The sequence below is a fragment of the Ipomoea nil genome, unplaced genomic scaffold, assembly GCF_001879475.1.
Source record: "Ipomoea nil cultivar Tokyo-kokei standard unplaced genomic scaffold, Asagao_1.1 scaffold0937, whole genome shotgun sequence".
NCBI classification, from domain to species: domain Eukaryota; kingdom Viridiplantae; phylum Streptophyta; class Magnoliopsida; order Solanales; family Convolvulaceae; genus Ipomoea; species Ipomoea nil.
The window spans coordinates 1686953-1711843 of NW_017617365.1; the positions used below are offsets into that span (position 1 = coordinate 1686953).

The 24891-nt window shown below is 37.5% G+C and overlaps 1 protein-coding gene across 1 annotated transcript; it reads right to left on the reverse strand.

Annotated features, from left to right (window-relative positions):
* Positions 1–307: 307 nt before the first annotated feature.
* LOC109179647 (probable E3 ubiquitin-protein ligase ARI8) lies at positions 308–23222 on the reverse strand. The gene is made up of 15 exons (XM_019329138.1): positions 22754–23222; positions 21711–21835; positions 21406–21508; positions 19260–19350; positions 15566–15738; positions 14949–15053; positions 14770–14858; positions 14255–14362; positions 12005–12095; positions 11777–11866; positions 11065–11112; positions 2728–2799; positions 1534–1633; positions 1325–1451; positions 308–934 (listed from the first exon to the last, which is right to left on the reverse strand). The coding sequence occupies exons 1-15, from the start codon at positions 22928–22930 to the stop codon at positions 673–675; spliced, it is 1761 nt and encodes a 586-aa protein (XP_019184683.1). The 5' UTR covers positions 22931–23222; the 3' UTR covers positions 308–672.
* Between the last annotated feature and the right edge of the window lie 1669 nt (positions 23223–24891).

Sequence of the window (24891 nt, forward strand, 5' to 3'; positions counted from 1 at the left end):
TACAAGTCCAGGTAAAATGTATTACAAGTGCAAATAAAATATACACTGATCATCAGGGCACTTAACGTTATCATTAGTTGCACTTAACATTAGCATTAAGTGCACAAATGTGACTTAATCATTAGGTGCACAAATAGCGTCGAAGGCTAACAAGGTAAATTACTTGCACTTGTAAGTGATTTTACTTTCACTTTTTTCTTGCAAATTTGAACCCAATTATTTACACTTTTAATACATTTTACTTGCACTGAAAAACACATTGTAAAATCCAAGGGTTCTTTCTTTGGCCTAGCTGAGTCAAACAGGCTAAAAGCAATCAGTTCTTCACTGATTTCAAGTAGCTGGCTTTTCCGGTTGAGAAATGTAATAAGCACATGTTATGCACATTTTACTCTCAAGAGATCATTTACCACATTTGCATTTCCTTACTCGAGTTATACAGCAGTCAAACAGTGCTCCACTGAACAACCAAAAATAAAATAAAATAAAAAACTATTTACAGTAAATCATGGATATCATGATGCCCCTCCAACACAAACCACATCAGCCAGATCCATTTCTGTATTTCCACTAGAGCAAATTGGATGTGCAGATCCAGAATCTTCACCTGCTAATCTTTCTTTTGGAGACCATATCTTCAAGTATTTCTTGTTTCATCCAGCCATATACACTTTATGGTCGCCGATGGTGGCACATTTGACAAGTAGATGCAGACCATGGGCTCAAGTAAGTACACTGATCACATGCCCAACCACCTGAATCATCCGAGTTTTGGCTTGACCCAGACCCCTTTCCCCGAGCACCACCTTTCACCTTGCTGCTCCCAGCTGCATTTCTTGAGCTCACCACCTTGCTACAAGCTCCATGAGAATCCACGTCTGATAGGCCATTTTCCAATGCTCTAACCAAATTCTCAAAGTAGTTGCGAGTTACGCTGTTTTAATCAAAACAATCATCAGTGTTTACTAAGTAAAAAGACTTCTTAGATTGTAGCGAGCAAATGGTAGGTTAAGGCTCGTGCTTGTTTTCAGGTTGAGTGATTTTCAACACTGGGCAAGCAAATAAAGAAGAGCTCAACATTACAACTCCATAAGGGGACACCCAAACATCAGAGAAATAAAGATAGAAATATGTTTCTCCAAGATCAAAAAAACATTATTTCCTCTATGCATGAAAATTCAAATGGCTTAGCAGTAAATGGATATTACATATAATATCAGTCCCAAAAATAAATAAATAAATCAAGTACTTATACAAGAAATAAATATTTATATGACAAGAACACATTCAACCATTTAAGGTTTTGAATATCTATTTCAGTTACCTGGTCAGACCAGCAAGTTTAGTGCGGAAATCATTAAAATCATTGGAAGGGCCTTCGGCATTGAGATAGCTCTGCAATTCCTTTTCAGCACATTGATGAAGCCTCTCAAGACCGGCCTCAGCCTCACCTGCACAAAATAGCACATGTGACATGCAGGACCTGTGAAAAGGAAAAGAGGGAAAGCTTTTACTTGGACTAAACATATATACCTTGCAAGTACTCAAAGAACTGCCTTTTTGCAAGCTCATTCTCAGGAAGATAGAATCCATATGCATAAGTCCACTTCAGCACTCTCCTACATTCTACTATCTGCAAAAAATGCAGAAGGATCAACTCTCTCCACATAACAAGAGCAAATCATCAGAACCATCTATTTTTCTGAGATGGTAGATCTGATTCGAATAGAAACTATAGGTATCCGAAAACCCACAAGTGAAATGATTCAGGTGTGAAAAGTTTTCAGTACTTATTTGGTGAGTTGGTCCCAGATTATAGTCAACACAACACATGATATTGTACACTATGCTTTCACATCTAGTGCTTTATGAGCTAATGGTGCACATTTTACATCTTAAGACTAGCAACACTGTTTCCAAAGATCCAAAAAGTATCTAACTTCAATGGCTAGCTTTCTATTTCCTCCCTCATATGGCACAGATGCAACAGGTCACACATTAAATATAGATACATTAGCTATCATACTAAGAACCTACATGGGGTACCATAACATGCATAATTTCATTTTAACTTTCACGAAATGTCTGAAAAGAAAGAGACAAGCCAATGCAGTCTTGGTGTTAAAAAATAAAAAATAATAATAAATAAATAAATAAAACAGTATGACTCACTACAAAACATTTAAATCTTATGAGAAGGTTAACAATACTTAGATGTATAATATATTAGAGCATCCCCAGTCAGTTTACCAACATCTCCAAAAGTAATTGGAGAAAGACTTCTAGAGTCTCATTTGCCAAAATACATAAATAAATAAATCAAGAGTTGAGAGCAGACACATGATCAAGAAACATGTTGCAATGCATCCTTTCTGTTCAGATCTGACAACACAAGTACTGTCCCTCAAACAATTGTCTGTAGCTTTTAATGACTAAGTGCGTCTAGCCATTGCACATCAATCATGCATTTATAGCACTTACCAACCTGCATTTCACATGATAAATTCCCCTCTGACTAGTACAAGGATAAACAATTTACCAACCTGCATTTCACATGATAAATTCCCCTCTGACTAGTACAAGGATAAACAATATTTTGAAGATATCTTCTTCAAATTATGTGATCTGAATTTTCTTTGAATGATAATAATAGAAACTAACTTTGCTAACTAATAAGATCTTGAACATGTAACATGAACTAAGTTGTCAATTGAAGGCATAGCTTACCTGTTGCCAGGCTTCAATAATAAACTTCAATTGTGATTCAGGTTGGCATTGAGTTTCACTAAGCTTTTCCAGCTGCGGAGAGAACAAAACATTTATAGGTAAAGAGCAAGAGCTTGCCACAAAATATATATATATATATATATATATATATATATATATATATATATATATATATATATATATATTACACGCAGAAATTTATTTGCATTGCTAATGTAAGAAATCAATTTAATTTGCATAATATAACTATAATTTGCATTGCGTGTAATTTCTTAATATAGTGCATAATATAACTATAATTTGCATTGCTAAGCATAAATTAATATATTGCGTGTAATTTTTTAAATTGAAATTATAGTTATATTATGCGTGTAATATGTATGTATTTTTGTGAAAGTTTTTCAGTGTATAAACTTCGATCAAGGAAAACTTCATTTTAAGAAATTACACCCATATAGTATTTTTCCTGATTCAAAAATACAGCAAACAACCGCAAAAGAAAGAAAAAACGCAAAATAAAGAAGCTATAGTTGAGGGTCAAATGCTTTTTTTTTTTTAGGGTCAAATGCTTAGTAGGATAATAATAATAAAAAAAAAAATACACATGGCATCCCAATCAGCACAAACTTGTTGTTAACCTACTAAAAGTGTTAATTGCTCTTTTTTTTTTCAGGTTCATGGATGAATTTGGAGCTTATTGGAGTTCGGTGGCTTAATTGCTATCCCCCAAATAGTTCAATGGCATATTTGTACGTTTTCCCAAAAATAAAAAAATAAAAAAAATTCTCTTGGTCTGCTGTTATCACCGCCCACCTAGGAAGATGTGCGTGTGCCTATGTCCAGGGACTGTGTCTAGAAAATTCAACGCCGATTTGGCCAGCACGAGGATCACGCACACCGTCATCCACCGCCCTTCTCCCAACGCCGGCGCGTGACGGTTTTCCGAAGACTAGAAAATTTCTCAATCGCTTCCACCTCCATTGAGTCTGACTTCCCAGGGGAACCCACTCAGGTAACAGAAATTCTCCATGTTCCTACTTTTTCAGAGGCTGTATCTCACACTATACCTAAAAAAACTATACCGATTCCTGAAAGAACTACACCAAATCCAACCATTCAAGAGGAAGGACATGTTTCACCATTTATGTACACATACAAACGACGCAGTCGTCAAAATTCCCAAAAGGATGGACGTCCGATTGATTCATGTCCTACATCAATGCTTCCCATTGACACGGCCCAAACCACAACAGAAACAGACTCTCCCATTGCCAGTCGAATAGGTAAAAGATCCACTCGAAATCATTATCCTATCTATAATTTCCTCCCACAAAAAAATTTGTCTCCATCGTATTGTGCTTTCATTACTAGTGTCTCTACTGTTTCTGTTCCAAAGAATGTCAAGGAGGCATTAACTCATCCAAGATGGAAGCAAGCAATAATTGATGAAATGGAAGCACTTGATTCTTCTGGAACTTGGGAGTTAGTATCTTTACCTCCTGGAAAAACTGTGGTTGGTTGTAAATAGGTGTATAATGTGAAGGTTGGTCCAGATGGACAAGTTGATAGAAAAGCTCGACTTATTGCTAAAGGATACACACAGGTATTTGGCATTGACTACACACACTTTTTCACCTGTAGCCAAAATCACCTCTATCCGCTTCTTCTCAATGGCAGTCAATCGCCACTGGCCATTATATCAGTTGGATATCAAAAACGCTTTCTTATATGGTGATTTGAAGGAGGAAGTATATATGGAGCAGGCCTCTCGCTTTGTGGCTAAGATGGGAGCAAATCTCGTTTGTCATCTCAAACGCTCTCTCTATGGGTTGAAGCAATCTCCACATGCCTGGTATGGGAGATTCAGTGATGTGGTCAAACAGTTTGGCATGATTCAAAGCAAGGCCGGCCATTCTATTTTCTATAAACATCTTCTTGGAAAAAGCATATATCTTGTGGTTTATGTTGACGACATTGTCATCACAGGAGATGCTACAGAAGGAATAAAACAGCTCAAGAATTATTTGTTTCAACACTTTGAGACAAAAGACCTTGGGAAATTAAAGTATTTTCTTGAAGAAACAAGTATGACAAAAACTACAAGCCAGTTTACACACCCATGGATCCAAATGTCAAACTTCTTCCAAGACAAGGGAGCCTCTATCCAATCAAAGTAGATACCGAAGATTAGTTGACAAACTACTATACTTGACGATCACCTGTCCAGATATCTCATTTGCTGAAAGTGTAGTTAGCCAATTTCTACAAGAGCCATGTCAAAGTCACTGGGATGCAGACATTAGATTCTTAAGATATTTGAAAAGATCTCCACGTACAGGATTACTTTATAAGGATCATGGACATACAAAAGTTGTTGGATATACAGATGCAGATTGGGCTGGATGCCCTTGGGATAGAAGATCAACATCAAGATATTGTGTAGGGGACCTATTTACAAAGGCCCTAAATGAGACTCGAGTTAGTTATTTGTGTAACAAGTTGGGCATGATTAACATCAATGTTCCAACTTTGAGGGGGAGTTATATTAGGTAGCATGGATTGGGGATCACTTAATTATAGAGATTTATAGGGATTTGAGTAGGTGATCATGAGGAAATAATTTATTTTGTTTCCTTCTTAGAGGTCTTCTAGATGTATATATAGGGCACTGTGTTCTCCTTTCTAATTATCATTCAAAAACCTTTTCTTCACTTTCGTACAATGTGTAAATTCTTATTGCTTAGGAAAGTGCTCTTGTCAGTTCTGTCTGATGACTCTGATCATTAGTATTTTACTCGATCACAATTTTATCCTCAAAAAGTTTGATATCACAGCTTCGAATGTGACTATACACATACCCTCATATGAAAATAATACAAATTAATAAAAAAGGGAAATAGAGGTAAGCAGTCTCCAGGCTGAAGTGGAAAAAGGAACCTAGAGAAAGATGCGCCATTGATTCTCTTCTAAAGGAACTTATTGGCATGACAACTAAGGATATTTTTCAATATACCATGTAAAGAGAACAAGGTGGAAAATTGAAAGTTAAAATCCCAAGAGAAAGAGTGTTTCCATCAAATGTGAAAGTGTGAAGGGTTTCATCTATTTCCTCACATAGAACTGTACAGATTACAATAATTTATATTGGAAAACTAGCTATAACCTAATAGGCCCACTGTAACGGGCCTAGGGTTTCAACACTCCCCCTCAAGCTGGAGAGTATAGATCATAAGCTCCAAACTTGTTACAAATATATTCAACTCTAGGAGCTCTAAGGGATTTCGTCAAGATATCAGCTAACTGATCTGCAGAATTGACGAAGCTAGTTTTAATACACCCTGACACAATCTTCTCTCTAATGACGTGGCAGTCAACCTCAATGTGTTTAGTCCTTTCATGATAAACAGAATTTGACGCGATGTGTAGAGCTGCTTGATTGTCACATATCAACGTCATTTGAGCAACATTGCCACATTGCAATTTTTGTAGTAGGTGTTTAAGCCACATAAGCTCACATGTGGCAAGCGTCATGGCTCGATATTCTGCTTCAGCACTGGACCTAGCAACCACAACCTGCTTCTTACTTTTCCAAGATATGAGATTACCTCCAATGAGAATACAATAACCTGAAGTAGAGTGTCTGTCAAACGGGCAACCAGCCCAATCTGCATCACAATACCCAACAACTTGTGAATGTCCTCTATCTTCATATAATAAGCCTTGTCCTGGTGCTCTCTTGATATATACCTTAGAACACGAACAGCAGCATCCCAATGAGAATCACAAGGTGTCTCAAGAAACTGACTCAACACACTAACTGCGAAGGAGATATCCGGTCGTGTGATCGTGAAATAATTCAGTTTTCCAATTAATCTCCTATATCGCTCTCGGTCAGGCAACGGCTCCCCCTGTCCTGGTAGGAGTTTAACATTCGGATCCATTGGATTATCAACTAGTCTACTGTCCAGCATGCCAATTTCTTCTAAGATATCCAAGGCATACTTCCTTTGAGAAATAACAACACCACTGCTAGATTGAGCCACTTCAATTCCAAGAAAGTATTTCAGCTTACCCAAATCCTTAGTCTGGAACCGACTAAAGAGATACTCCTTCAACTGAAATATGCCCTCTTGATCACTCCCTGTAATAACAATGTCATCCACATATACTACAAGGTATATGCATTTCTCATTAGAATGACAATAGAAAACAGAATGATCAACCGCACTTCTTGTCATACCAAACTCACACACCACAGAACTAAACCTTCCAAACCAAGCTCGTGGAGATTGCTTTAAATCGTATAAAGAACGGCGAAGTTTACATACCAGACCAGACTCCCCCTGAGCAACAAACCCAGGTGGTTGCTCCATATAAACCTCCTCGTGAAGATCACCATGAAGAAAAGCATTCTTGATATCCAGCTGGTGTAGGTCCCAATGATGAATGGCTGCCAAAGACAAAAGTAACCAAACTGAAGCAATTTTAGCAACCGGGGAAAAAGTATCAGTATAATCCAAACCAAAAATCTGAGTATAGCCTTTCGCCACCAGTCGAGCCTTAAGACGGTCAATTGCGCCATCAGGGCCCACTTTCACCGTATAAATCCATCTACAACCAACCACAGTTTTACCAGGAAGAAGAGGAACCAACTCCCACGTGCCACTAGACTGGAGGGCCTCCATCTCTGTTAATATGGCTTGACGCCAACCTGGATCCGAGAGAGCCTCACGAGTGGATTTGGGTATAGACACAGAAGATAGGTGAGAAAGAAATGCAAAGTAAGGGGACGAGACACGGTGATAACTCAGAAAGGTATATATAGGATGGGGGTTACGAGTAGAACGTGTACTTTTTCGAACAGCAATAGGTGCCTCAGTGAGATCAGTGTTAGATTGCAGTGGAAGTGGTGGAACCGCAGCCGGAGGATCGGACAGCACTGGCAAGTCACTAGGGACCTCAGGAACTGCAGGGCGAGGACGCCGGTGATAGACCTGAAGAGGAGGATTGTCAGTTGAGCTGGAGGAACAGTGGACTGGACAAGAGGAAGAGGACCAAGATAAAGTATGGGAAGCACATCCGAAACAGGGGTCGTGTCCCTTGAGGTGGGCTGGAAAAAGGTGTGGATTCAATAAAGGTGACATCTGCAGACACAAAGTGACGCTAGAGTGCTGGAAAATAACACCTATAACCCTTTTGGACACGGGAATAACCCAAAAAGACACACTTGACTGCTTTAGGATCTAATTTGGATCAACCTGGAGTCATGTCATGAACAAAACAAACACACCCAAAAACACGAGGATGAATAGGGAAAGGATCAACAGGACACACAATGGAATATGGGGTGTCATTGTTAAGAGCAGAAGATGGCATGCGATTGATCAGGTAACAAGCAGTAAGAATAGCATCAGCCCAGAATTGGGAATGAACATGGGAGTGTAACAACATAGTACGGGCAATTTCTACAATTTTACTAGATGTCTATTCTTACGCTCAGCCACCTCATTCTGCTGAGGTGTGTAAACACATGACCTTTGATGCAATATACCACGAGATGTCATATATGACTGAAAAGGATGAGAGAGATATTCTTTAGCATTATCACTACGTAAAACACGAATGAGTTTGTCAAATTGAGTTTGTATTTCAGCACAAAAAGTTTGAAAAATCTGAAACAATTCAGAACGATCTTTCATAAGGAAAACCCAAGTGCACCTTGAATAATCATCAATAAAGGTTACGAAATAATGAAAACCCAAAATAGAGTTGACACGACAAGGACCCCATATATCTGAATGAACTAAATCAAAGAGGGACGCAGCCCGATTATTGACTCTTCTCGGAAAAGACTTACGTGATTGCTTTCCAAGATGACACGACTCACAATCAAAAGACTCAATAGACAGACCCGGGATCATCCGTTTTAGTTTAGAGAGACTAGGATGACCCAAACGACTATGAATAAGTAAAGGAGACTCTGTAGAGGCAGAAGCAGCAACATCACCACCCCGCATGTAATAGAGGCCCTGTGACTCATTGTCAGTGCCAATCACCCTCCCCATACTGCAATCCTGCACAACAACCGAATCAGCACAAAAGGTTATGGAACAATTGAGAGTACGGGTAACTTTACTCACAGCGATAAGGTTGAAGGGACTGTTAGGGACATATAAAACAGACTCCAAAGAAAAAGACGATATAGGGGAAGCCTGACCAACACCAATTGCTGGTATTTGATGACCATTAGCTAAGGTGACCATAGGTAAAGTCTTAAATTTAGACACATTATGCAAAAGAGAAAGGTTACCGGAAATGTGATCTGAAGCACCTGAGTCCAATATCCAAGAGTTTGGAGTATTGGTGTGTGAAAGATAAACCAAAGATGAAATACCAGCATTAGGTGTGGAAGATTCAAGGCGGGATGCTGCTTTAAGCTGGAGATACTCTTCATATTCCCTAGAGGTCATCTCAATTGGAGTAGAGGTTGGTTCATGAGTCTGACTCTCGGATGCAGTGGCCTGGACCAGATTAGCAAAACGGGGAGGTCGACCATGTAACTTCCAACAACGATCTTTGGTATGACCATCTTTGTGGCAGTATTCACACCGAGGACGTCTGCCACGACGAACACCACCACCACTAGATGGTCCAGAAGGTCCTCTATCCACAGCCCGAGTAGCTAGAACTGATGATTCTCCAATAGGTTCAATCGAGGGAGCTGAGGCAACACGAAGCAATCTGGCAGCGGTGTCAGTGAAAGTAGGCACATTAGGACTAGACAGAATCTGATCACGAATTTGAACCTGATCAGGCCGAAGGGCAGCCAAGGTCAACACCATAAAGAACTTATCACACTGCTTCGCATGATTTTCTAACGTCTCCTGATACGGAAGTAAATTATTATACTCCTGTTGTAGAGCTTCAATCCGACCCAAGAAATCCTGTGTACTTATATCAGCAGTGGAACGGAAGTTAAGCATATTAGATATAAGGGAATATAGCCTTTGGATATCATTAGTATACAACGACTTAGCTTTATTCCACACATCATAACAAGTTTCATAAGACTTGTAAATAAGATATAGTTTAGGGTCAATGGATTGCCACAACATATTGCACAATAACGCATCTGACTTTTCCCAATCTGATTTCTTCGATTCTTCAATTTCCCCAACCTTTTTGGTTAGATGATCAGACATCCCCTGACCTTTGAACCAGAGTTTCACAGACGCGGCCCACGAAGTGTAGTTTTCACTCCCAACCAATTTGTCCATAGTAATGGTGGGATAAGAGGTAAAGAAAGCCATAAAGATTACCCACAAAAAAAAATAACACACTGTTTCTCTTTGACCGGCGGTGACTGGCGGCGGCGGCGGCGACGGGCGGCGGCAAGGGAAACGGTCAACACTCCCGGAAGCGCCTCGTCGAGACGAATCCAACGGCGGTGTCGGTGTCGCGATCGGAGGCCGGAGGAGAGAGATCTGGCCGAAAAAGTGAGCGGCAGTCCAGCGATGTCGGCGGCGCGTGCGGCGGAGATCGGCGACCAGATTCCTGGCTGTAGGCTCGCGACGACGGTCCGGTAACCCCTGTGGTGTTAGTTTGGAAGAAAAACCACCAGGTGGACGTCGGAACAGTAGACAGTTGCAGCGGCAGTGTGGCTCCGGTGGCGGCAGCAGTGACGACGGCGGTGGGAGGGAAGAAAGGGATTATTTAGGGTTTAGGCTCTGATACCATGTGAAAGTGTAAAGGGTTTCATCTATTTCCTCACATAGAACTGTACAGATTACAATAATTTATATTGGAAAACTAGCTATAACCTAATGGGCCCACTGTAACGGGCCTAGGGTTTCAACAGAAATGCCATTGAACATTTTAGAGAAAAAATAGCAGAGATTAATAAAAAAGACAGGGAGCAGTCGTATCAATAAATCTAACCATTACTATGCTTGTTGTTCAATAATAGCACGAATATCACAAATGAATGGGATAAAGAACAAATAATGGAGAATGGAATAAAAGAGTCCAGAAATTATAAAGTAAAACATATTAATACTGTTACCAGTCAAAGACACTCTAATTCATTATTCAAGTCTGTTCAGTTTTTGTAGCCTATAAATAACTCTTTTATGATTTCTGGGATAACTTGGAATGATTACTGATTAAAACCCCAATTTTCTGCATATTTCTCCTCTCCTCTCTATCCATTTCTTCCCTGTCACTTTGCTTCTTCTCTCCCCTTTTCTCTTTCCTTTCTCACTTTTTTCCCTCCTCTCCCTTCCTGAGATCCCAATCCACCCCCACTCATGAATTAAGCAAAATGCAATATATACTTACATGTACATTTTGCATTTGAAGTAAATCTGCCATAGCCTTTTGCCTAGACTGCAATCAAAAGAAATGGGCATATTAAGCATTGAAAGAGAACAAAGTGGAAAATTTGACTGCACTGATATTACTACATGGAAATAATTTTATACTTTCATAATTCAACACAGTTAGCCAGTCAAGAAAAGATAAGTGACAAGAACTACTGGCAAACACAAAGGATTCAAATTGTATATTGTATATAAAAATATATAGCAATCACTGAAACGGAAGAGAAAGCCAAAAAAAAAAAACATGAGTTTTCTCAATGAATAGAAATGCAATAATGCAACATAACACAAGAAGCTTCGCCATCACAAGGAAATATATGGCCAACTAACTATATGTAGCCTCCTACCAATAAATTTGGGAAACAAGAGTAACTCCTGAAAGTGGAAAATTCAGATTCCACCAAATTTACCTCAGCACTAAGACTAGTCTCCAAGATTGAGACTTTGTAGATAAGTTGTATTTAATTAGGTTTTGGCAGACAATATAAAAAAAGGTCCACTTGAGAAAATACAAGTTAACAGTCTCGTTAACTCGTTAAGACACGGCGCATCCAATTTGCACCTAAATGGGTATATCAAGATGGAAGTAATATTGACGAAAATTAAAAAAAAAATGAAAATAAAAATAAAAAAATAAAAAAACACAATAATGAACAATTACTCATACATACCGATTGGTTCGTAGCCCACCGTTCATAATAATGAGTGTATCGTTCCAGGGAATTTTTGGCCATCTCTCTCCTCCTTTCAGATTCATCATACTATAATCAATAATAGGCAAAACAAAAGTTGGTAAGTAAATTAAGCATCATCAACTAACTCAATATCAATGCATTAAACGACCCAGAAAACAAACATATGAGACATCCAGAAGTGACCAAACATAATTTTGGACATACCACTCCCTCTTGCTTTGCTGCTTCATAACCATTGCATGCATAAAAACCACCTGTCCTTTCACCATGGTCTGACCATGCACCAAGGCATAGCCTACAAGGGATTAAATCACACCGCTTAAGGGACAATAACAATTAAATTAGTTACAATAGAATTAATTATATCCTACATGCTCAAGCTTCTGAGATGGTGCATAAACTACTCTGTATTTGACATTAAAGCATATGGCCCACCAATGCATGAACACACAACTAAGGGAGAACAAGCATTGTCGAAATGCCCAAAGTTGCAACATAAGCAGTACAAGTTTATAACTCATAAGGCAATTAAAATAAAAAAATATATAATAATAAAAAAAAACCTATCTGCACACAGTTTAAATTGATATTTACAGAGTGCATAATTCACTGAATGAAAAGGTATGTACAAGGAACTATACATATACATACAAGAGGATGAGTACTTGGGCTTCCCTTCATCCTAGCTTAAGTGATTACTAGACTTGATCCTAGCTATTCAGTTGATTAACTGAATGGTAGGGAGGCAACCTAGGACACTAGACATTAAAAAAATAAATGCAAGGTAGTAGATGGGTATTTATACAAATTGGGTCAGAGCTAAGTGAACCCAACAGGGTAAATTGCGCATAGAGATGAGATGTTTATACCAACGAAATGTAGATATTATCTAAGATTCTAAGAAGGAATATATAAATAAATAAATAAGTATATATATATATAGGGGATGTTTCACGTGCGAAGCTTCTCCCAGGTAAAAAATGGGGTGAGATCTGAGCCGTTGATCTAATCTAGATCAACGGCTCAAACTGAAGGAAAATTTAACCCAAAAAAATGTGCTTTCTGGCAACATGGATGCAAATGATCAAGTGCCTCAAACTGACGCACCTTAAGCTTCGAACTTATGCACCTTAAGCTTTAAACATACGCACCTTAAGAGTTAAACTGATGCACCTTAAACTAGAAAGTGACGCACCTTAAGCTTTAAACATACGCACCTTAAGCTATAAACTTACGCACCTTAAGCTAAACTTACGCACCTTAAGCTTTAAACTTAAGCACCTTAAGCTTTAAACTTAGGCACCTAAAGCCACTGTTGCAAAAATCGGCGCCTGGGCGCTCTAGACGCCTAGCGATTTTTTCAACAGTGCCTAAAGCTATAAACTTACGCACCTTAAGCTTTAAACATACGCACCTTAAGAGTTAAACTGATGCACCTTAAACTAGAAAGTGACACACCTTAAGCTTTATTTAAACATACGCACCTTAAGCAATAAACTTACGCACCTTAAGTTTTAGACTTAAGCATCTTAAACTTCAAACTTAGGCACCTAACGCTATAAACTTACGCACCTTAAGTTTTAGACTTAAGCATCTTAAACTTTAAACTTACGCAGCTTAAGCTATAAACTTACACACCTTAAGCTTTGAACTTACGCACCTTAAGCTTTAAACTTACGCACCTTAAGTTGTGACCTTGTGCAAAATAACCATAATGCCATCGCGTTTTTTTTTTAATTTTTCTTCATTCTGGGTTGTTGATTTTGGCAAGATCAAAGGCTGTGATTAATCCGAACGTTTCACCTAGGAGAAGCTTCGCACTGGATCCCTTGTCTATATATGTATATATTAGTTCTGGCAATCATTATTAAGTGCATCAGTGAGGGGATTTCTAAAACTTCAGGATGGAATAATGAATTGAGTGCACAGTGGATAAAGACATTAACAGTCGGTTTTGTTAAAAGAAAGGGAAAAAAAGATTCTTTAAAAACTGATGCTTTCAAGGTATTACGCTTGTAAATTGACTACAAGGAAAGTCTGTTGTGTTGATTGGGTTGTTGCGGTGTCATGGACTATTCCAGAGGTATCTTGATCATCTGGAACCTGAGGGTAATGAACTTCAGAAAGAATTTAGCCTGACAATACTCTGTTTCCAGTCTAGTTAAAAATATCAACAGTAATTTCAAGTGAGCTTCTCGCGTTCTCAGGATTATATGGTCCAAAGGTTCACGGCAACAGAAGTTATTTACAGGAAGACTTAACAGCAGTTAAGCATTGGGAAGTTTGATAGTGCATGGAATGAACTGAAATTGGTCCAATATCTAGAAATATGATCAAAACACTTGCACTTCAAATTCCATTACGTAGTTGAAGGCATTTATATCTGACAGAAAATGTAGACTTCTGGGGCAGAAACTATTCTTATTCTACTAAAGATTAAGGTGAAATCCTTACCAACAAAATTCAAATTTACAAGGTGGTGTACATGTCATATGCATACAACCTTGGTACTTCTCAATTGGTCGCTTGCACTTGGGACAGGGCTTTGAATTAGCCAAAATCCTGAGATCAAGAGGAGAAACAGTATAAGCCATCAAAAGACTAAAAATATGCTTTGGAGTTTGAATTTTTTGGGCAAGGACTTCCAAAGTTTCAGAGTATTTTTAGTGTGTATATTATGTACTCACAACTTGTGAATTGCAAGTTAAAAGTCATTAAGGTACATAAATCTATACAGGGCAGATCACACATTATAAGACATTAAGACCCAATAACTTCTCAATTTTTCAGACATTGCACTTTCTTCTTTCCGAGTATCTCCCCATAATGTTAAAAACTATAAAACCCCAAATTTCCAATTATCAATCCAAAACCATGTTATAGCCTGTAACAACCAGCACCATTTGTGAAAATATATTTGCTAGCATTTAAATAATCACAGTTAAAAGTTCAGCAATTGACTGCTATACCAATTCATGTTTTCAGATTCAGCACTGTTTTTCAAAATCCACTTGGCAACAGTCTCACAGTCTACAGGCCGATGAGCTTCCTCTGTACACTGCCAGATCAGCTCAGAGTAATAAGCTCAACAATTCCAATAATGAAACAAAGCTGAGAAAACTCGGAAATCAAGAAAAAAACCACTCACATTCCAACAAAAGCTATAGGTGCAGCTGCATATAACATCATAGCTTCCACTCCCAAGAACATACTCAATAGCGGAGTCACAACCTGGGGCAGGACACCATTTTGTCTGGCATAAAGAATAATAAAACAAGGTAACAATATGGTAAGTAGTAGGTAGCGACATCTGATGAATGAAAACCCACAGCTCAAAGATTATATGCCAAGGGAAACCTACAGTTCTAGACCACCCACATTAGTAAGCACCAATTTGCTGGGGATTTCATTTTTGTTGCCTGGTCACAGCCCCAAAAAAGAATAGCATACACACATACTGCACAATAGTAACATAAACACAGTAGGAGAGAAAAGTATGGCATTTCTTATATGTAAAATAGAAAGAAGCCCTTTATAATGTAAATTGAAAATTTGAAATGATTCTATTGCATGTGACACAAATAATACTGTAATTTCAAGTCACTCAATATGAGTCTACTCTTATAATTTATTTGATATAATCATGTCAATTTTTTAAGTAACAATGTAGGACAAAAACATGGAAAGGAATAATTTGTACTGAAAAGATAAATTGCACAATAATATTTCAATTTAAATACTATGATCAATTCCAGTTCAACCTGCCTTTCTGTTATCTTCTATATAAGATCTAAGAAGGTAATGGTAATACTTCTCCCTATCTTCATTAGATGCCAGCATATCAATCATATCTTGACAAACAGCGGCACCACATGATGGATCAGGACACCTCAGCATCAAGCACCCAGGGCCATCATTGATGGATGTGCTAATATAAGCTAGAAAAGTAAAGAAATTAAAGGAGATAATTTTTACTTTTTTAGCATCAAAATGTCAAGAAACAAGAGTAGGCTAAGAAATCATCTTTCAATTTACATTATCATAATCCATCATAATATATGTAATAGTTTTGACAAGCTTAGAGTTGAAATTGCAATAGAGAATCTATTGGAAACAGTTATATTTTTGTTCCATAAGAATACATATAAATAAAATTAAATCAATGCTCAAGATATTTATATTTGCTTTTAAAATATGCATTTGAAAAATGATATTAACTTAAGAAAGGAAGTGCAATAAGATGAGGATTTTTATGGTCCAAATTCATATCCAGACTAAAATATTTAATATTGTATAATACGCTTTAAACATATATCATTTTATTTATGTTTACTGTGAAAAGAATATATCATTAAACCAATTGTATCAATCAATCTGCCTTAAAACAGTCATCAAAAAGCCAAATGGGAATCAACAAGATAACATATATGAAATATGGATAAAGTAGATACAAAACATAAGAGAATAAATTCTCACCAATTAAGGATTAACATTAATTTTTCTTTTACATGTTACATGGGCTGTACAAGTTTTCATTGTTATTACAAAAAAATAAAACTTCAATCACTTTTACGAATCAAAGGTAGGCACAGAACCTTTTACGGATCAGATGACGCACCTGTGTCAAAAGGACCTGACAAGGTTATGGGAAGTTATAACCCCTAAAAGTTCACTTATCATTTTCGGTGTGGTATTACAGTGAGGAGAAGGGTGATTTTCATCATCTATATGGGATAAATTGGCTCCCATTAATTATCAGTGCTTCCCATTTTTTTTTGAATATTTAACAAACTGCCTTGGCTCAAGAAAATTTTGTTAAGCAGGGTAGCAATTAGCAAATATTGCAACATAACCTATTACTAGAGGAGATTCAGTCTCACCCAAAGGGGTAGCTCAAGTGGCAAAGGAGCTTCATTGTAAGGACGATCCTAGGGATAACCCGGGTTCGATTCCCACAAGTGACAATTCCCCTTGGGCCAGCTCCCATGCCTCCCGGAGCTCCCGGAGCGAACGGGGATTATTCGGGTGGACCCGGACGGTAAGACGAACGGAGAAAGACCCGAAACACCTCATGGTTTACACCATTTAAACAAAAAAGGAGATTCAGTCTTAAAGGGAATAGTGATTTCGGTGCCTCTATTTGGCAACTATTCACAACACAAACTTATTAAAAGAGATTTAGTCTTAAAGGCAGTAGTGATTTGGGAGTTTGGGTGCCTCTATTTGGCAACTATTCATATTTCATTAAGCTTTAAAATTAGAGTTAATTACCGATTTGGTCCCTCGACTATGAGAATTTTACCACTTTGGTCCTCGACATTCAAAATTGACCAATTGCATCTTCAACTATGCTATATTGCTATTTCTTACCGAGTTGGTCCTCAGTCGAAACTGCCGTTTGTGAGACGTTAAAATAGAGGATAAAAATGTAGTTTCATTGTTTAAGCCTTCTCTAGTGTGTATTTCCTTCTCATTTCGACGCTTACGGAGGTGGAGGCTACGACGGTGGCGGGTACGAAGGTGGAGGCGGTGGCTACGGTGGCGGAGGTTATGGTGGAGGTGGCGGCTGCGGGGCCGTGGTGGAGACTGTTTCAAATGTGGCGAGGAGGGGCACTTTGCTAGGGAGTGCTAACAGAGCGGAGGCGAAGGTGGTGGTGGTGGCCGCAACGGAGGCGGAGGCAGAAAAGGTTGCTTCAGCTGTGGGGAGGATGGGCACTTTGCTCGCTAAACTATTTACCCAACAACCAACCCAGAGGGAAAAATGTAGACTAAGTGGCGAGCTTCCAGTATAGCATGACATGTCTTCCCAACATTTCTCGTGGCCAAAAACCCTCGTCTCTTCCAATTCGATCTCCGGCAACATGCCGTCCGACGAATGGCGTCCTGATATAGCATCACTGAGCCTCCGTGCCTCACCGGAAAATAAATCTCATTTAGACCGTGATTTTCAAGAATGCCGCTCTAGTACTCCGGATTTTCATTAAACGGACTGAATTTCATCTTCAATCGGAGGGCGCAATCAGTTTTTGGAGGTTTTCCGTGAGATCTAATGATCGGGGTATTTTGAAGTGACTGTTCCAGATCGGGTTCTCGGAGCTGGAAATGACGGCGATACACGCCACCCTGGCCCCGGCGAGGCAAATCGTGACGTACGGATCGCTGGTGATTTTTTGTTTGTGGTGACGTCGATTCCGTCGCCGGCTAGCAAACGACTTCCGGCAGACATCGAACGCCGTGAAACACCGACGGAGCTCTGCTCGGTGACAAAATCCATATTTCTACAATATTCAAGTCCAGGTTGCCGTGATGATACACTACAGGACTATCAACCGAGTTTTCAGCCGCCAACGAAACAGAGGCATGTTAGGGAAGATGAAGAATATTGGAACTTCCTATTTTACCCTTGCATTTTGACGGTAAAACGGACTGAGGACCATTTTGGTTAACGTTTCCATAGTTGAGGATGCAATTGGTCAATTTTGAAAGTCGAGGACCAACGTGGTGAAATCCTCATAGTCGAGGGACCAAATCGGTAATTAACTCTTTAAAATTATTATTTGTTTAATTTTTTGATGAACATCTATATCAAATTTTGCTTCACTATGCATTGGACGATTAGCTTAATACTGAATATTCCATCAACCATTATAAAATAACAGTAAGTTCTTCCAAATTTACTGCCAGTAGTATGAGAAAGAGTCCTCCATAAATTCAGGTTTTTCCCTGTTCCCTTATCTTTTGTTTTCTTTTTGTAGCTGAAAGCTTATAGTCTCCTTTGTATGGGTTAAATACTTGTAGGGGCTTTACTTGTCTCACTACTAAATAACTGAAAGGCTGAAGTTTGTGTGGAACCTTTTCTAAAAGCTAACATTAAAACCAACAACAGTGTTACCCAACACACTACCAAACCTCTGTAGAAGAAACATCTCCACAACTAGAGACAACATCCCCTCATCGCATGACAGCCATAGAACACTTTACTTTACTGATATAAACCTCAAAATACGTAATAAAAGAATCCATCAACTCCACATGCTAGCTAAAAGTCTAAAACCAACATACTGTTCAGAGCCTCAGTCCACATTGCCACCATAGTCTTAAACCAAATTCCACTATTTAGGCAATCAGCTCTTGAACGTGATTTGGAAACTCAGTCTCTTAACATTGGAACATGGGGAACTTATGTAGTTTTTTGCAGCTACATTAGGACTCTGTCTTGATGCCTGAAGTTTTCCACCCAAGCCCCGAACTACTACCAATTCTTTTAATTATCAGTATTACTTTCATTTCTCTTCATGAAAGGACAAAACTTAACAAATTATGTATAATGATGCAGGAAATCATGTTGAATGAAAAGAAAGCAAGTATTGAAGAAGCTTATTCGTGTTGAAAAGAAGCAAAAACAGAAAGAAATAATAATAATAATAAGACAGCTGAAGAGAACTTCTAGGAGACTAACCTTTCCAACATGTAATACAAAAGGGATGGCCACATGCAGCACTAACTGTGCTATCAAGAGGACAGTTATCAAAGCATATACCACAAACCACCTGCTCAAATAATATTTTTAATGCAATCCATTGGAAACGGTTACCATATACTTTAAAACAATAAAAATAAAAATAAAAAATAAAAAATAAAAAGAAGGAAGCAAAAGATCTACCCCCATTAGAAATTGTTAGCATTTAGATGCAAGAACAATCATAGTTTTGCCATTAATTAATATTAATAAGTAATATAGCTAATGTGTGCTTTTGAGTGTGTAGGTTATTCAAATCTACTTGTATCCTTTGGTTAATTACTCCCACGGAAGATGTTGTAACAAGATCAACAAGTTTAAAATTAACTGTTAATGATTAGGTGAGAGTATAGTTCGGAACAAAACAGGCTTCCTGCAAGTCTGCAACACTTAGGATGGAAGGACTCCTTCCATGTAAACTAATATTAGTCATTTGTGTAGATGCGTCAATGAAATAACAAAAGGCAATACGGAAGCCAAGCACACGGTCTACAGTTCACTTTGGATGACTTCTCATATTTTAATTAACAAAAAGGGAACAAAGCAAGGAGGTTGGCATGCACTGGATGTTGTAAGATGGAACACCAAGTGGACTAATGCTCAATTTTTTAAAATTTTGAACTAAAGACAAGCTGATCAAGTATGTGGGGTAGTCGTGTTCTAACAGTTCAAACTCCTAAAAAGTTTTTAAAACATATATTAATCAAGCATCATACCACCCATTGCCCACTGCCCACTCTTTGTGGATGTCTCTTTTTTTCCACACAAGTGGGCAGAGAGAGACACAGACCAAGACAAAAGAAGCAAACAACGAAGAAAGAGATAGAAAAGCACATCGATGACTATGCTTCTTTTGGGCAAACAAAAGAGAAGAAATTAGAAATGCCAATGTTGTAAAAATTACTAGGTGCCCATTGGGCATTTGATGGGTGCCTAGACGGGTGCCTAGGTGCACAACTTAAAACCAAAAAAAAAAACAAAAAAAAACAAAAAAAAAAACAAAAAAAAAAACCAAAACAAAAAACAAAACAAAACAAAAAAAACTTGGTTTTTTTGCACATGACATTTTAATTTTTAGACTTCTAGCAAGTATTCCTCCTATAAACTATAAATGTTTAATAGCAGACAATAATCTAGAAACACATTCTAACCATAATGCATACAAACGAAATAAACAAAATTTAAAAAACAAATATATATATATATATATATATATATATATATATATATATATATACACAGACACATACATAGGGGAGGGTTTAGATGAGAACAAACTCCCAAGTAAAAAGTGAAGACTAATTATTATCTATTTGAGAAGATCAATGGTTGAGGGTTGTTGAAAAATAAAAAGAAAATAGACGGGGTCACTTTTATAAATATTGTAAACTTGCAATAATTATAAAATTAACCCTCAGTTTTTTTTTACTAAAACTTTCAACCATTTATGAACTCTGCCCTGTTCTCATTGAACCCTCATCTATATATTATATATACAAGGCTGATTATTACAACACTGGGAGTCATCAAAAGCTATGGAGTCAATTCTCTTAAGTGAAGTAAGATACCTCTTAGAGGATAATTGATTCACATCGAAAGCTATGGAGTCAATAACACATCACCAAACCCACCAACTGATAGTTGGAAGCTATGGAGTTGCCAAGCACTAGATTCAGATTTGAGCCTTAGGACTAATTCTCGCTTGAAGACTATGCTGACTTGGTCCGTGTATAAAAGCACAACTTTTTATTTGCACCTCAATCGCTTCAATCTGAGGCGATCACTTTTCCTTGCGTTGTTGCACTTATATGTTTCCATCGCTTCACTAAGCGATGTGATGCAAGGTCGATTGCATTTGCTCGCTTTCAACAAGTGAAGAGGGGTTAGCCTAGAGTAATACTCTTTCTTTTATGCTTGTTTGTGTTGTCTTTTGTTAAAGTGATCATATCACAACCTATCCTTAGAAGCAAATCTACAAACCAAGTTCTTTTGCATCAAAGTTTTATACAAACTATTGCACAAACTCTAATATACCCTAATCCCCCACCTCCTCTTAAAAAATATCTTGGATAAGAAAATCACTTACTTCCTTAGCATTGGTAAATCGGATAGGCTTTTCTAACAAGCCAACAATTTTCCGGACTCTTTCCTCATCAGCAAACCATTCCTCATGGACCTTATTTACACTCCTAAAAGATAAAAGTATGTAGTGAGTTAGCTACAGTAGAATTAGGATCTATAGTTCTTAACGATGGTAAAAAAATGAAGCATGATGGTACATCGATATTTGCCAATTGAAGCAGTGATGCTCAAATATCAAAGGATATAAGTGTTCAATCAAAATTTCAATGAAGAAAAATGACACATGCAACCCAAGATCAATGAAGTTACCAACTATAACGGTGCAAAAGTATGCATGCTGCTTCTCTTGAGATGGAAAGAACGGTGGAAATTCTTGTTATATCGTCCTCTTGGCGTTGACGAATGTCTTCTTCCTTCAAAACGGTATAATTTCTCTAAAATATAAAGAAGAAACAATGTGATTGTCAAACGAATGGTATAAAAGCAAAGGAAGTACTAAAGTTAGCCATATAGAACTTCCGTGCTCCCTTTCTCCTGAATTCATTGTTACATTTGCTTTTTGCAGGGTTTTTAATGCAACAAAACAAATGTTACTAACTTTCCAATTTTGCCCCTCAAATTTGTGCAAAAGTAGTTGTTTTTTGTACAAAGTACAATTGTACTTACCTCATTAATTGTCTAGAAATTTGAGAAAGTCAAAAGGGTAAATTGGGAAATGTAGAATGATAGTTATGTTCAATTTTGGAAAGAGACACTATTTTGGGACAAACTAAAAAGGAAAGTAAGACAGGTAAAATGGGACGGGGTGAGTAACAATTTCTATAATCCAAATCACTAATTTTGGTCTCCTAACATAGTGTTTACAAATGTGAGCACTCTAGTCTAAGTCATTTAGTTGCATTCCTGCTGATGTGCTACATGCTAGTACACTGACAATCATATAACCACTCAAAATCACTTGTGTAGCACATTTTACCATTACCCAACCGGCCAACCCAATTATAGTCGCTATAGGACAAGGACTAAACAAGTCCTCTCTCCTGCCACCTATTTATATGCTATAGCCCTAAAAACGATTGATTAATATGATAAGGAATACTAAATGTGCGCACATGGATACACAAAGAGTTCAATTATTATTTATCACCACCTTCATCTATAAACATCTCCAAGTTTAATATTGACAACAAATTGGAGTAATTGACTACAAAGACAGGAGCATTATCTATAAACTGTGATTCAAATATTAGTAGCGTACTAATAAGTAAGGATTTTCAAACAATTAAACTCGCATGTAATACAAGCTCAAGTAGAATTGACAACTCGATAAACCGATAAGGAATCAACGGTACCTGAGAACGCCTAAGGGCGAGTTCTTCGGAGTCATCGGACTCGTTGCCCAAAAAGTCTAACCCGGCATCACTGTCCATGGCGGAGTCTCCATAGCCATAGCCGTCGCCATCGCTGTAGAAGTCCTCGTCGACCGACTCTATGTCGTTGGCGTCGTGCATATCATCATCTGACTCCATTGAATGCAGAAATCGAAACTCAAAACCCTAGCTCAGCTCAATCAAGCTCAATGGTCGGTTATAGCTTAACAAATCGGGGCAATGATTCAAGCGATCGATTGCTTCAATCACAAAAGGAATAAAAATTCGACAAAACAAGCAACTGCAGATAGATACACATTATGTATTATGTACATGAATAATCCAGCGTTGGGGTAAAGGAAAATGGTAGATGTAACGTCTTCAGAATAGTGGTGTCGTCTACAAGAGGAGTGAAAATTTGCGGGATTTAGGTTCGTGTTTGGAAACTCGAAAAATAGAAATCATTTTTTGAACTTTTAATTTGAGAGATGGTAAAAAATTGAAGTTAATAAAAAATGATTTCCGGTTAAAGAAAAAATAATTTGGTTTTCTGGAAAATCACTTTCCCATTTTTTGACGAAGTTATTTTTCGAATTCAACAGCTTCTTCTTTTTGATTTTTTCGTGACCTTCTTCCTTGGTTTTCTTTCGAGAATGCTTCCTCGACTTTCTTCTGTCATCCTCCGCTTTCTACCTTGACTGGTTTTCGCCGTAAACCAAAACAAACCAAACTGGTTTTCATCAAAAACCAATAGAAATCATATTGGTTTTCGCCAGAAACTAGTCTGGACGAAAACAAGTCTGGTTTCCGACGATGGAAACCAGTAGAAACCAATACTTTTTAAAAATATTTTGTTTGTTATTTGGAAAAAAAATAGATGGGCAAAACGAAGCTATTGTCAAATCTTTTTTAGTTAACAACAATTAAAATTTTAATTATACAATTCTGCTAAGAATATATTATTCTACTTATTTTCTAGAAAAATGAACCAAACATACAAAGACAATATTCTATGATGCAACCAAACATGAGAAATGAAAATATTTTGTGGAAAATGACTCATTTTTTCAGAAAATATTTTTCAATAGTCATGTTCTTGATTTCCAAATATGGTTTCCAAATGCACCCTAAATAGAGAAAGTGATGGGACTACATTATGATGATAAAGAGGAAATTTCAATTTTGGTCATATGACTATAGGGGTCTTGTTAATTTCAGTCCCTGACTTTTAAAAGTGTCAATTTAGTACCTTAACTATGCAATTTTTGTCAATTTTGGTCACTTCGGTCAAATTGCCGGCCAAATTTCGCCAAAAAATTTTAATTGTTAAAATAATGAGGGTATTCTGGTCATTTCACGTCTCTTTTCTTCTTCCCAGGTGAGTCCATCCCTTCCTATCCCGTTTCTAGCGAATGCAATGAACTAAAATGGTGCGGAAAGGAGGCTTGATGGTGTTAAAGATAGGGTTTACAGGGAGAAAGAACGCCGGAAACGGGAGAGAAAGGGATAGACTCGTCGGAGAAGAAGAAAAGAGGCTTGAAATGACCAAAATACCCTCATTATTTTAACTATTAAAAATTTTCAGCGAAATTTGGTCAGCAATTTTACCGGAGTGACCAAAATTGACAAAAATTACATAGTTAAGGTACTAAATTGGCACTTTTGAAAGTCAGGGGCTGAAATTAACAAGACTTCTATAGTCATATGACCAAAATTGAAATTTCCTTTGATGATAGAGAAAAGTGGTTGTTGAGTTAGTATTTCTTAAAATGAAGGGGCTTGTCTAGCTTAGACTAGACATTTGAAGGTAGTTCCTCCATAGCTCTGTCCATACATACTGGTCTCACTAGAGTTTGAACATGTGACATCCAATTTGGAAGAGTTATGTCGTTTGACAACAAGGTTTTTGGTTTAAAATCTAATTTAATAACATCTTTAATTATCATAAGAAGATGTTTTGGTACTTTTCAATCAATAAAATTTCTGAGAAAATATTTTCATTGAATGTATTTAATAAGTATAACGTTGTCGGGAAAAATTAATCTTAACTATAATAAAGCTATATGGTTTGGGAAATAATTAATGTTACAATTATTATGTTATTATAAATATAAATAAAA